General features: G+C 44.7%; 6 protein-coding genes across 6 annotated transcripts; 1 reads left to right on the forward strand and 5 right to left on the reverse strand.

Moving 5' to 3' along the window:
* Nucleotides 1-359: 359 nt before the first annotated feature.
* On the reverse strand, nt 360-969 carry EDB93DRAFT_1081558 (uncharacterized protein; the record flags this gene model as incomplete). Its single annotated transcript, XM_041445629.1, has 2 exons — nt 360-737; nt 814-969. Coding segments are annotated over 2 exons (534 nt in total), but the record flags the coding sequence as incomplete, so codon positions are not given.
* A 3,307-nt stretch (nt 970-4,276) lies between these two features.
* EDB93DRAFT_1102451 (uncharacterized protein) lies at nt 4,277-5,178 on the reverse strand (the record flags this gene model as incomplete). Its single annotated transcript, XM_041447215.1, has 4 exons — nt 4,277-4,569; nt 4,750-4,800; nt 4,979-5,012; nt 5,068-5,178. 4 exons carry the CDS (start codon nt 5,176-5,178, stop codon nt 4,277-4,279), a joined length of 489 nt encoding a protein of 162 aa, XP_041309865.1.
* Nucleotides 5,179-6,179: 1,001 nt separating this feature from the next.
* On the forward strand, nt 6,180-7,313 carry EDB93DRAFT_1269715 (uncharacterized protein). Its single transcript, XM_041454300.1, has 7 exons — nt 6,180-6,359; nt 6,427-6,449; nt 6,505-6,538; nt 6,592-6,661; nt 6,717-6,767; nt 6,818-6,899; nt 6,948-7,313. The coding sequence occupies exons 1-7, from the start codon at nt 6,226-6,228 to the stop codon at nt 7,205-7,207; spliced, it is 654 nt and encodes a 217-aa protein (XP_041309866.1). The 5' UTR covers nt 6,180-6,225; the 3' UTR covers nt 7,208-7,313.
* Nucleotides 7,314-7,947: 634 nt separating this feature from the next.
* EDB93DRAFT_1102453 (uncharacterized protein) lies at nt 7,948-8,777 on the reverse strand (the record flags this gene model as incomplete). Its single annotated transcript, XM_041447216.1, has 4 exons — nt 7,948-8,005; nt 8,246-8,447; nt 8,616-8,702; nt 8,723-8,777. 4 exons carry the CDS (start codon nt 8,775-8,777, stop codon nt 7,948-7,950), a joined length of 402 nt encoding a protein of 133 aa, XP_041309867.1.
* Nucleotides 8,778-9,919: 1,142 nt separating this feature from the next.
* Nucleotides 9,920-12,835, reverse strand: EDB93DRAFT_1081836 (uncharacterized protein; the record flags this gene model as incomplete). The annotated part of the gene is made up of 8 exons (XM_041445650.1): nt 9,920-10,290; nt 10,436-10,667; nt 10,722-10,911; nt 10,965-11,170; nt 11,219-11,338; nt 11,485-11,847; nt 11,905-12,441; nt 12,488-12,835. 8 exons carry the CDS (start codon nt 12,833-12,835, stop codon nt 9,920-9,922), a joined length of 2,367 nt encoding a protein of 788 aa, XP_041309868.1.
* A 443-nt stretch (nt 12,836-13,278) lies between these two features.
* On the reverse strand, nt 13,279-13,686 carry EDB93DRAFT_1102455 (uncharacterized protein; the record flags this gene model as incomplete). Its single annotated transcript, XM_041447217.1, has 2 exons — nt 13,279-13,392; nt 13,432-13,686. 2 exons carry the CDS (start codon nt 13,684-13,686, stop codon nt 13,279-13,281), a joined length of 369 nt encoding a protein of 122 aa, XP_041309869.1.
* Nucleotides 13,687-13,899: the final 213 nt, after the last annotated feature.

The following is a 13,899-nucleotide window of genomic DNA, read 5'->3' on the forward strand; positions in this document are numbered from 1 at the left end:
AGCTGCCAGGAACATCATTTCGGTCATTCCCAGCCCTATTGCTCATATTCTTCATTTGATTCTCAGTCACACCTGGAATACAATTCTGGATCACATCTTTTCCTATCACATCTGTTTGTTTCATGACGTTGCAGATCCTGGAGATCCATCCCAGATTGTATCCGGCTATGATACTCCATGGTGGATGGGAGAAACTGCAATCCCAAACGAACCATGGCAATGGGATTGGGTGATGACTTGCTGTATCTTTCACTACCAGCATTGGCTAGTAAGATTCTTATTCCATTTCCTTGATTCATGACTGATCTGTTCTAGGATGGCATTGAGAATAATGGTCTGACAATCCTGGAGCAGGTGGATCATACCTCAGTTCCATCACTGATGGGACTGAGGTGGATTAGAGAACACCTCCTGACATTACTTGAGGAGCAACGTGAGGGCATCCGTGACAAGATGGCAGAGATGTCCACATCATCATACACCTGTGTCTGTCCTTCAGAGTCCATGTATACTTTCTCTGGTACGCATGCAAGAGAATCCTTGAATGAAGGATTACCAATCAACTCACATATGCACACTACAGGGTCTCGGCGCCAAAGTTCATGTTGTTTGGTGATGAACTCCTTGTTTCCATCTGTTTGATTGCCTGTTGATATAACAATGTTACAAGTCCAACCAGGACCTTTGGGCAGTTTGTTGAGTTTGTTTTGGAATGTGTAGTTGCTTGTATAGCTAGGCTGAGTTCACTTTTTTGTCTAGTAGGCAGTATTGTCTGAATTAGCAGATGCACACCAAGACATATTATTCCCTTACAATGCTGAGCTTGAGGAACTCATCAATTGTGGTCTTGTTGACTTGCTTTGCAAGTCCCTGTGCGAGGCCCCACTCATCTTCATCATCAAACAGTGCCCATGGATTCTCCTCCAGACCTGCATCAATCTGATCCTCCCAAATTCCTTTGAACACTGTCTTTCCAACTCCCAAAATGTCTGCTGCATGATATGAGAAGACTTTGCAAATTGTGTGGGTTCTTCATCTGCTACCTCTTCTACTCTTGCACATTTTGATTGTGGGCCAGAATCTGCCAGGGACTCCACATTGTCGGGCTCATATCTGAATATAGAAGGAAACTCATAGACAACATCTTCAGGTATGTCATAGTCATAGTTTGGAAGTGTCAATGTGTCTGAGGTCTTGGGTTGGCTATTTGACTGTCCAGATGATCAACGAGAAACACGGACCATGAGGTCCCATTGTTGGTGACATTTTGGAGTATTTTGAATGTGTAAGGTTACGTCTTTGTGTTGACTCAGCTTTTTGAGACAGAAGTTGCAGCGTGGTTTTTGCTTCATATATGACATCATTCAAGGAGACTTAGCACAAAGGTAGATTCTTTCTTATATATTTTGCACATTTACAATGGTTTCAGTGCAAAATCAGCATATGTCTTAGACTAACATCCCAACATGCTCTGTTGCAACTGTTGGGCAATTTCGGTATGACACATAAATTATTTTCTGTCATTTCTTTCCTCCCTCCTAAATTGTTTGGATCTACAGTGCACTATATCTTTCCCGCCAGAATGTCAGCAGTCAAACATGGAGCAGTCCACCATGATCGCCATCCTACCAAGAGGGCCCAATATATATGTAAGATGCCTCTGTTCTTTGTTTCGACATTGTATTGATTGGATTTAAAGCTGAGACTCTCGAGGATAAAGAGAATCGCCAGCACCAGCAGGCCACCAAAATCCAGGAACATCAAGAGAAGGCTCGTCAGAAGGCATCTAAGGCTGCCAAACATGAGGCTTACCAGCATACTAGATGCACTGGACTCTCCAATATGACACCACAAGGCTCTGCAGTGCCATTGGATACTGATCTTGGAGTAAGTTCATCACTCTTGAGAATAGTTAAAGTCTAATTACTTTGGTGTGCTTAGTTTGCCAGTCAAACAGCATGAGATGGTGGCAGCGCCAAAGTTTTGGAAGAGGATTTGCATGCTTCTTGCTGTGCTGCCTTGGTCTGCAATTTTGCCATTTGGGTGAGAAGTGCGTGCAACATAAAAGGGATCATGCCCTGATAAACCAGTTAACAAAATTTCAAGTGTTCAAGGGAAATATACTTACTGTACCACCAATATAATATTCATCATTCAAAGTAATATATACAGCAAATTCCCAATCAATCAATAGCCCATTGCTATCATTATATGATCATCGCATTGTAAAAACTACAGTCACAATGCAAAATGCTGTGTTCTACTGCCATGTGTTGGACTAGAATACAAGTAAATCAATGCAAGACTCGTGTACAATCAAATAAAACTTACTGATAGCAATATCTCTAATCACTCTCATGAAATCCTTCAGCATTCAAGACATATGAAAGGGGCAAGCACAGGAATTTATTATGAGGCAAACATGTGTATGATGAGTACAACCAGCACTGGAACACCAGGCATATTTAGCATGTTAATTTCATTCATAACTTTCTCCTCGCCACCCTGGACCCAGTGATCTTTGATGATGTATTCTTCTCCATCCAGACTAACCAGATAACAGACAGTTCCACGACCAACAAGGCTCTTAGTGGTAAAGAGAATCTTCAGGATAGTATAGATCTTGTCTTTGACACAGATCTGGCCATAGGGTTCTGTGGGCAATTGATGAGTGTGTGGGAAATGGGAAGGATAAGGTGTAGAGCTGAAGGTGGCATCAGCCCCCTGCCAAGGATCCTGAGATACAAGGTTCAACAAGGGAGCACTAGTGACCACAAGAGGTTGGAGCTGAATATGTGAGGAAGAGAAGGGGAGGGGGTAGGGAGCTCTTCTATCAGGCTTCGAGAAACTCAAGATTATCATTGAATATTGGCTCAAGTTCATTACAAGAAGGGAGTGTTGACTCGGCCTAATGATTAGCGGGCAGTTCCTGGAGATCCTCATACAATGCAGTGAGAGGCTCGCTGTCATGTTTGGCAGGGAGGGTAATACTCCAATTAATATAAGTAGGAGGGTTTTTGAATAGGTGATAATCAGGTATATTTGTACCTGGGGTGGCTTCACCTTTGATCTTGTCGTAGAATTGCTGTTTGAGTGCAGCTTTGCTTAACAGAAGGGTTCTGATTGTGCCGTTTCGCGTCAGAAACAGTTTGTGTCCTAAGGGGTAACCTGTACATGAATCACGCGGATATCACAGAGCTCTTTGTTGATCCTGCTACTGGCACTGAGATGCGCAAGAATGTGTTCATAATTTTTGCGCATGGTGACGCCTTACTTGTGAAGATACGGAAAGTGGCAGAATGCATGCGTCATTCACATTTCTGTTGTACAACTACTGACTCATCCTAGGGGTAGTGATCAGAACGCACGTCATCGCAAGTCTGAGAAGGGAGAGGACAAGGGGATGGGGGATTCATTGCAGAAGGAGACGACCAACCTTATATTCCTCATATCCCTCGACGGAGCAAGCATGGTGTTCAGTGCATTTGCATTTGCATGCACATTATTGTTGCTACTAACTGAAATAGTTCAATCATCTTTAGGATATGCTGTAGAATGCACTCACTCATTCTCTCGGACCCTGAACCCGAGTACCTTCGCCAACGCAATCCGAAACCTCGACGGATGCCCCGACACATAAACAAATGTCACTTCTCGATCCTGCGAACCTCTCGTCTCCCCCAACATCTCTGCATTCCTTGCTGTCACCTGCTTGGCTTTCCTGGCGTGTGCGATATGGACCTATTTTTGGACTTAACACACGTCCAAACATCACAAAGGTACAATGTACCGCCATTTGGGGTGCCATTTGTGTTGTATGTGAAGGATCTTGGGAACTAAGTCGTTTACTTGGATTGTCGATAATTGATCGATAATGTTTCTAAATTTAAATTACGCCAAAATTATCTACACAGGCTTGAGCCAGCTTGCAGCTACTTGCCGTGGCTGTATAAGCCGGACCGAGTTTCGATTACGTAAGCAGCGTGACTTGTGAGTTTCGGTCAAGCCCGAGAATCAGAGCCGGCTTTAGCCGGCGCTAGCTGTGGCAACACTAACATTGCCAGACAGACATTTAAATTTGCTAAACCATTACTACTGTGACAGGTCCTGGTATAAAGGATGTTTGTCACCTGTATCATAAGACGGGTCAGGAACTACTTGGAACATTTTAATTTGAAAACACGAGTTGTACAACAAACGGGAACAGTTGACAAGATAATAACATCAAAACAGCACAAAACGAAGTAATTGACGGCAGCCAACATTTGAAAAAGGTTCATGAAAAGCAATGTTGAACCTCGCTCGTTATCTCCTCATCGATCCTAAAACTTCTGGCGGTCTCATCGTATGTGACGACCCACGTGGTATGTTTATCGAGAGTACTGAGGTCTTGGTCGAAAAGACAGCTACTGTGAATTGGGCCCTTGATCAAGCCATTCTGCCGGTAGGTGCAAGCATTAATATAACCTCTCAGACGCGGAACAAATTCCACATTCAACGTCTGCCCGTGCTCCACGCCGTGCCAAACCAGAGCCGATGTGGGCACGTCCCCTTCCTGTTCAATGAAACCTGAACAATATATAGGGCGAGAAATTTCAAGATAGCAATTATACGTGCCAACGCCTATATCCTCCTTGGACGGTGAATTGTTTATACATTGAATATTTTTCTTCGGCACCGAGGGGTCGGTTTGGGGATCCTGGGGTTGTCTCGCAAACGGATATTGAGAAGGCAAGTAAGCGTACTTACGGAGAAATGGAATATTTGATTGTTCATGTTTAAAGTAGTAGATTGCCCGACCTAAGTAGCAGTCCATGAAACCAGCGGCAAATCCGTGAGTCCTTCCTACTCTCACCTGAACAGCAACCTCGGTCGAGGCACTTTGGATGATATCATGGGAAACAACAACTTTGGTGAACGCAAGTCTGAGAGGCACATTGTAAATTAGCTTTCCACATGGAGTTCGAATGACCCTTACTGTGATCGATATGTAATATGCGCGCGGTGGATGCCTGTCAGTATGAGTGTTTATTTAGATAGCACAAGGCACTGATAATGTTCACCCACCTGTATCCGTAGACGTCGAATGTGGAAGCTAAAATGGAGGGCCTTTTTCGATTCAAGTTCGGCATGCTTTGCAAACAGCTGACCGTCTGACACATTATTCGCCACTGCCATAAAGGGTACAAGTGACATACAAGGATCCGTTGCAGGTTTGACGGGGCTCGGGTATCAAGTCGTTTAGAGGGATCTGTAGTTGTTATGAGTAAAGTTATGAATCAGGAGGAAAGGGCCGCATCATATCCGCATGGCTCACGTTTTGAGGTCATCCTCGTAATTGTAGTACACGTTGACCCCAGATCCACAACCGGTATTAAGACAGTTCCGAATCGATGCATGGGGATGTGGCGGTATACATGATCCTGAGGACATCCAGAACAGATCGTCAAATGTGTTTTGGTGTCGAAAATCCAAAAGTCGGTTTCCTTGCACGGCCGATCCGAATTCGATTCTGCTCGCGTTCCGAAGAAGATATTTGATTCTTTAGCATGATGGATTACAGACATATTTTATACAAAGAGGTATTAGGTGGTGGAATGAAGCTGACATCCGACACGAGGGAGTGGCATGCGTAGGTGTGGTCGGCGGTGTTGTGCGCGTCCATGAGTTGCAGAAAGGGCGGTTCGATGTCAACTGATTGCCGCCGCGATCACGTGGATGTTTTGGTTCAATCGCGTCCGATCATCATCACCCTGTCTTATCCCATTTTTGACGTTCGGAGCGCTCGTAACACCGGAGAAGTCGAGTGAAAACCAGATCGAGTTCAAGTTGCAATACGACCCTTCTTTACCACTTCATGACTCTACTCCGAACAAGGACCAGCAGATCTCATCAAACGGCATAATGGTTCGAAGTCTCGTAAATCGCTCCTGTATGTCACTTGTACCCTTCACAGTGGCGAATGCTAACGCGTCAAAAGAATCATTTCGTACGTCGACGGACGGACTCTGAAACAATGGTCAGCTGTTTGTGAAGCATGCTGAACTTGACCTGAAAAAGGCTCTCCGTTTCTAGTTTCCACATTCGATCTCTACGGATACAGGGTCGCTGTCCTTCCAGAGGGTGGTATATAACCCGTCGCGTGGACTCAGCAATTATTAGGCCACGTCTGAACGTCGAACGCCAAATTTCTTGTATTTTCAATCTCGAATTCGACTCTACACCATGGATTCAAATGCCTTCGTCAAAAAGCTCACCTTCAAATCCCAGGATCTCGGCGCAGACATCGACCTTCTTCTGACTTTCGACGATCAGCCTATCGGTGAGCTGTACAAGAAGTATTACCCATCGGCTTTTGCGTACGTATATCCTTCATGTCTTCATCTTTGTTGTCGCGCTCACTCGCTGATGTGACTTTTCGAATAGGGTCAGGAGATTTGCGGCCGATGGTGGGTGAATACTATCACTGCTTTGGGCTATCTAAATAAGCACCGACACCTGCAGGCGCTTACCACTGCGAAATTGTGTATCGATCACAGTAAGGGCGACTCGAAGCTTGTGCGAAGAGCTAATTTACGATGAACCCCTCAGACTTGCGTTCACCAAGGTTGTTGTTTCCAACGACGTCATCCAAAGTGCTTCGACCGAGGTTTCTATCGACGTGAGAGTCGGATGGATTCACGAATTTGTCGTTGATCTCACGGACTGCTACTTAGGTTGGGCAATCTACCATTCTAACCCAGAAGGGCGAGGTATACCAATTTTCCGTAAGTACGCCTACTGGCATTATCGATGTCCGTTTGCGAGACAAGCTTAGGATCCCAAAACCGACCCATTGGTGCCGAAGAAGAATATTCAATGTACGAACAGCGCACCATACAAACAGGATATAGGGGTCGGTACGTATAACTGCTATCTCGAGATTTCTCGCGCTACATATTGTTCAGGTTTCATCGAGCAAGACGGGGCCATGCCAAAGACGGCTCTAGTTTGGCGCGGCGTAGGGCACGCGCAGAAGTTGAACGCAGAGTTTACTCCGATTCTACGCGGGTATATTGGCACGGACTACCAGGAGAACAGCTTGATCAAGGGTCAAGTCGAGACCGATCGTCTCTTCGAACAAGATCTTGCTGCTCTAGATGACAATACTACGTGGAACATCACGTATGAGCCCTCCACCGGAGTCTTCAGCATCGATCAGGTTTGAGATATGATCTTTTGGATATTTCCTTTGTGTTCCAATTGTTTACCTCTGACTTTAAATTTGTTCTTGAACGTTGGCTGCTGTCGTGTACTTCAATATGTTTGTGCTCTTCCAATGATTTCGTTACTGTGTCGCAACTCAATTCCGTCTGTTATGTGACTTGTGCCTCCAAAGCGGACGACGATAAGTGACCGGGCTGCAAAAGAAGTACTGCCTTTCAGCTTTTGCGTATGTGTATCCCTATATCCTTCATCTTTTCATCTGTCATCAATGAACCCATCAGTTCTTGGCGTTGTGGCCTTGGCGATTGTAGACGGATCTAATTCTGCTGCCGCTAAATATGACCATATATACTCCGAGAAACTTGGCTTTTAAATTGAGACTGCTCAATTCTAACACACCAGCAGGCTCCTTCTTGAATCCCAGCCCCACGGTCGAGTCTATACTGACATAATCATACATTAAATAGATTGTGATCATCAGTTAATTGCCATACATGAATCATTGTAATTTAATTACCACTTGTAGTGATATATCACTAATGTATGACTCTCAATACCCACAAAAACAGGACAGGGGACCTTGGATGCATTCAGTACCCTTTTGTACCTGTCACATAGGTTTTGTACCTTACTTCTGCTTCCTTGTGCTTACTTATCCTTTTCATGCCTTTTGTACCTTATTATCCTTCTGTATTTTTACCAAATCCCACCGCGGTTGCCATTTTTCATCAAGTCCAAACATCACTGTGATACACAGAAAATTTGATTGAAGTCTGAGCCGCCCACAGTTCTGATTTTACTAACCAGACATTTTATATAACATATGCTGACAAATTTTATATTACAACACCAGCAGGACAATTTTTGGCATTTTAGAAGCTTGTGTATGAGATCAAGAATGTAAAATAGCTAAATAAGTAGAATATGAGACCTAGTTGTATCACAAGATGAGCTCAGAGAGTTGGAACAAGTCAAACATGTTGATTTCTAATGGTTGTTATTTAGTACATGACTGATACATGACTGATATATCACTCACTTTGCAGATGCTCCATGAGTCAGAGACTTTGGCCGCTTCTTCGATGCTGAATTCTCTTTGCCGATGGAGTCAGCAACCTCATTGCAGGTTGACTCCTTGCGCTCTTGTTTTGGTCGTCCCAACGCAAGGGACTCATTGTAGAGACTCACATCTCCACAGACACTTCTCTCAAATTCTTCCACTTCCCTCACAAACTCCAGCTCTAATCCAAAGGATATGTCTTGCGCAATAGTGCACTATATTTTATTCACCTATGATTCCCACATATCTGAATTAGTAAAGTGGCCTGACCGCACTCTCTCTGTCACTTAATTAAGCTTATTTGCATTGGTATCGAGCACCGGCAGTGCGCCCCAGCTCTTTCAGTCACTTGTGAGTGTTTTCTCAAACAGCCTTGACTTCTCTTTCCGGTACGTCTTTCCCAGGCCAATTTTGGCAGTCACGCTGACGCAAACACCTGCCAAACAACGTGCTCACCGTCTACCGTGATGAGCTCCCACCTCCTGCCAAATTTTACCATTTCTTCCAGCATTTTTTGGCGGTACACACAGACTATAGACCTATCTCTATTCCTCCATCAACGGACTGAATCTGGCTCTGCTTCCTGCACACATGGCCCCCCGCGACAAATCAACAAGGTAACGTACAAAACTTTATAACCTGCTCATTGCTGCTAATGCTCACTACAGTGACTATACATTATCCATACTCTGTACACGAAGACTATACACCCATCTCTGTTCCTACATCAACGAACCAGATCTGTCTCTGCTTCCTGCACATATAGCCCCCGCGACAAATCAACCAACTCTGGGAACATGTTCAACACTGTCGCAGTCTTTGGCTCTTTAATTTGACGGTACGACGATGGCACGAGTACTTCAGCGCTCTGTGTGAGGGACCTTGTAGATTCTTGGGGCAATTGGCTAAGTACAGAGGCTTGATACATAGACAGCGAGCTTGTACTACTTCAGACAGGATGAGCCAATGAAATGAGTATATTGCCAAGTTATTCTAGATGTTTTCATGATCGGATTCAACATGTGCGCTACTCTTTTTTGAATGCAAGTCTCCTTCTTTGTTGCCCTGCACTGTGTGTGTTCCCTCGTCTCTAACTCTGAGTATATTATCTACCTATTCTAGATGTTTTCATTATCGGATTCAACATGTGTGCTACTCTTTTTCGAGCGCCGAGTCCCCTTCTTTGTTGCCCTGCACCATGTGTGGTTCCTTGACTCTAATCAGATTGGCCTTTCTCAGTCAGTTTCCGAGCGTGTTTCGAACGTAAGCTGCCAGCAGGTGAACCATCTGCAGTTCGCTTACTGTTGGTTGCTGTGACAAGAACTGGTGCTTCATCGGGCATTGGAAGAGGAGTAGGCATGGGAGGAGTGGGAGGCAACTGCACTATGGGAGGTCCATTGTTAGAAGCGGCTGAAATACAACATCAACACATTGTTTACACTAGAGTAGAGATATATTTACCATGATCAAGTGCACGAAGAATGGGATCCACCATTTCATTTGTAATCGACGAGGGGCGCATGTAAGGCTCTGACGAAGCCGCAGTGGGTGTCATGGGAGCAGGTGTGATATCATAATCTGCAGATTGTTCAGACTCAAACACACTGGATGGTGGCGGCATTGATGTCCAAGTGTTGGCCATTGGTGACTGAGTCAAATGGGGAGTAGGAATGTCGGATGATGGTGGTGGCAGTGATGTCCAAACATTGGTCGTTGATGACTGTGTTGAATCAGGAGCAGGCAAGTTGGATGGCATTGGGGGCTCGAGGTCAGGAGTGAGTATCTCACCATCATTGATAAGACGCTGTTGCTCTTTGGCTTCTTGTGGTGTGATTTTATGAACTTACATGTATTGGCCTGAATCGCAAGGACCACATTCTCGAGGCTCTCGATACCGCCTTTCAGGTCAGATGGATTGGCCCATTTAGGGTGGTTCCACCCTACAAGCTTGACGTGGTAGTGTTGGACAAGATCATTATAGCATTTGAACTCCATTACCGCTGAGGGATTATTTGTTACTTCACCTGCAATGAATCAGTGGATAATTTTAAACACAAAAAAGGGGGGCTTACAAAGTGATGCACGAATACCATTTCAAATGGCAGTCTTCGCATTAGAAACATGCTGTCGATGATTAGCAGCCACATCTAGATTACAACAAGGTTAAACCATGTGTATAGAAAAAAATAGTTAAGTACGAACTCATAATGAGGCCATTGGCCAGTATTGTGCTCTCAAGGTTGGTTGCCAGTTGCGCGATGTCCTTATGTAGATATAAAGGAACAAAGTGTTCAGCTGTGGGGCTTGTGAAGAATGCCTTTGGCACCATGGTGAAGTTGGAAACACCACGAACCATAACGATGAAGGCTTCAACGCCAACACATTCCTCGAGAGCTTCAAGCTGCGTGAAGTATTAGTCAAACAGACAACCAAAGGTAAGGCAGCGAGTACACACCTCTTCTCTCACCAACTGGAAGTTCCGGAAACATTTAGCAGCCCATGATCTAGCGGTGATGTTTGGAGGACGATCCCGAGAACTCTTCTTGACTTTGTCAAAGTCAATTATAAGCTGCGCCTTCTCCTCAGTGGTAAGTTGGTGGTACTCGGTTTCGTCCTTTGCAAGATTGGCGATGTTTGACTTCTCACTGAAGCTTTTGTCTAGAACAGCCATAGTTAGCGACAAACACAGTAGTTGTACTATGAGGAAAACTTACTGGCATTGTTCTGGATGCCTTTGAAGTGCATATAGGCATACCAGGCACTTGTCTTGTTGCATTTGCGGTGGTGGACAACAGAACCAAGCGATAACCTCTCAAGGTAGCAGCATCGAGGTTGTTTGAACTTAGATGCCAAATCTGTGGCCTTTGCATTAATGTAATTGAGAACGGCTCGAACCTGTTGGTCCTCGTCAAGGCATTTAGCCCGTCATTGCTCTGTTAGTTGCTGACGTACTTCTTTCGATACTTTGACATATAGGGCGCGTGTTCGAGGAACTAACCGGCGAGGATTGTGCGAGCGAGCAGTTCCTGGGAGCACCATCACAGTAATTCTGACAGGGAATGAGGTAACAGGCTGAGAGGTTGAATAGCATTTTAAACAAATCATACAAGGCCAGATTAAAAAAAATGTTACAAAAAGTATTATGAGAGTGACACCTAAGAATCAGTCAACATAGCATTTGCAATAGCCTCCACGTGCTCCTCCGAGATCTCAGCGACCTCCTGCAATTTCAAAAACCACTGCTTCGGAAGGTAATCTTTGCCGATTGATATGCAGACCCGATGAAAATGATCTGGGTAGCCTAGCTCTTCTAGGACTACCTCTGTTTCATTCCCAAAAGGAACAAGCGCCAGCATACTATAATGCCACGAATCAGATGGGGACCTAGCAGTGATCGACATGGGTGTGGGTAATTCAAAGGATGTGCTTTTGCTCCTCATAGGAGTTGTAGGAGGGTAATGTCTCCAGGCCTGGTCACTTGTTGAAGCAGGGTAACATTTATCATCACTGTTTGACGGAGGGTAACATCTCTCAGCCTGGCTACTGCTTGAGGACTGGTTGAAAACAGCAGGGGTTGTTGGCTGAGTGACCAATTAGATGATAGTTCCACTGGGAAAACAAACTTAAATTTACCTGACGTGCACTGTGATCCTGTGCTGATACGACAGCCCTCCTACTTGGTCCCTCTTTGCGGACCTGATAACCCTTGCTCTCCCGAGTATGCAATAATTGGATCTGAGTTGGCTTCCACGTAATTCTGCTGTCGTAGGATGGCATATATGATAAGATATTGGAGGAGGACGTCCATAAAAAGTGAAATGTGCCGATGATGGTGAAATAGGTGAGGGAATAAGAGGTGCAATTTCAACTTGTTTGCCTTTCGATGTTGTCTTGCCTTTTGAAGGTGTTTGAGAGACTGGGCCGCTGCCTTTCCAATTGTTGTGAATACAATTTTGTGCGAAGGCTCGGGCCAAAGGTGTCGCATAGTCAGCGATGAAGAGTTGAGAGATTTGAGCGACGACCGAGTGAAGCTCACGATGCTCCGAGAGCACTTTGGGATTGATATAGACTTCAGCCTTGAGGTTCTCAGGAGAGATGTCTAAGGATGGAGGTGTAGCGCCAGGATGATGCAGGACAATTGTTGAACCACCTGTCAACCTATCTAAAGTGGTGCACTGAACATACAGTTCAGTGGAAGGAAAGGTCTGAATAGGAGATGACACTTGCCAGGTCAAATATAGTTTGCAATATCTGCTCTGCATGAATCGCTTGAGCCCGCCAATTATTTATCCTCTGCTCCTCTGTAGCCGTCTGAGATTTAGAAAACCCAGTGAGATAGTGTTCGCTAGTAAGTGGATGAAAGCCTTTGTTCTGCTCTAGATGCCCGTCATCATTGTGAAATCCATGAGTAACCAAAGATAATAGTGCTGAGTTCCAGTGACGGTCGTATCCAGCAATTGATTGAAGATATTCAGGGCAAGGAAATAGAACCTTGCACTCTTCAAAGCTGCCAACTGTAGGAGATCTGTTGTATGTAGAGGACTTCCAGTCTAACAGGTTAGAGGACATGATGGACGATGACTGAGATCAGCCTTAGGTTGCAATGAGGCAATGGCATTTGTAAGATGCAGCGTGACAAATATGTACTAACTCAGACAGTATGCTAATATCAAGTGGGGATTTACAATGCAGATTTGTGGTATATAATTCAGTACTTGATAGAGTGAGTCACTGTATCATTACAGCACAATATAAGTCACAATCCATTGTTGCAGTGCAAGCACTGCAACAATAGAACAACTTAATATTGTGCTGTAATGATACAGTGACTCACTCTATCAAGTACTGAATTATATACCACAAATCTGCATTGTAAATCCTCACTTGATATTAGCATACTGTCTGAGTTACTGAATTCAAATATGTGCAGCGCTCCAGATGTTTCATTTTCATGGTCCAATGACACAATCCAGCAAAGGCATATTGCAATCTATTACAAAACAATGGTATTACTATTCTGCAAGTTCTAAGTCCACACGGTGATGATCTAGTCCCTCAATGTAAGCTTGTACGTCTTCCAACTGTTGCCCAAGCTCTGTGTCATCTCCATCTCCGTCCTCTCTATCCTGTTCATGTGGTACAGCTTCATAGGGATAAGCACACACAACATCAACCAGACCTACACGAGTGCCAGGACTCTTTGGCCCACTGTAACCAGGAAGCTGCATAATCTGCGGCATGCGCCAAATGTGACGTGCATTGATGGACCAAAGCTGTGTCCAGCAACGCCGGAGTTCGGCTGCAAGGGGTGGGTCATTGGACAGAAGTTGTGCGATGGCGCAGGGATAATCAATGGCATCATCTTGCATCTTTGTGAGTAATCGTCCAACCTTGACATTCAGCCCGACGAATCTCTTCATTAGCACGCTGGTGCTCAAAATATTGCGAAGACAAGTGTTAAAAATGTGAAATGTATTGTCAAGCCTTACCTAGTCCACTCATTTGCAACTTAGTCAACTCAAGCAGACACATGATGATAAGACGTTCAACGTCGTCTACAGCCTTGTGGAACAGCCGATTGGTAATGCATGATTGTGCCTTGATCCGCTCTGGGTGGTCTGGACCCCATCTCA

The sequence above is a fragment of the Suillus bovinus genome (genome assembly GCF_016758785.1).
Source record: "Suillus bovinus strain UH-Sbo-P2 chromosome Unknown EDB93scaffold_14, whole genome shotgun sequence".
Classification (NCBI taxonomy): Eukaryota; Fungi; Basidiomycota; class Agaricomycetes; order Boletales; family Suillaceae; genus Suillus; species Suillus bovinus.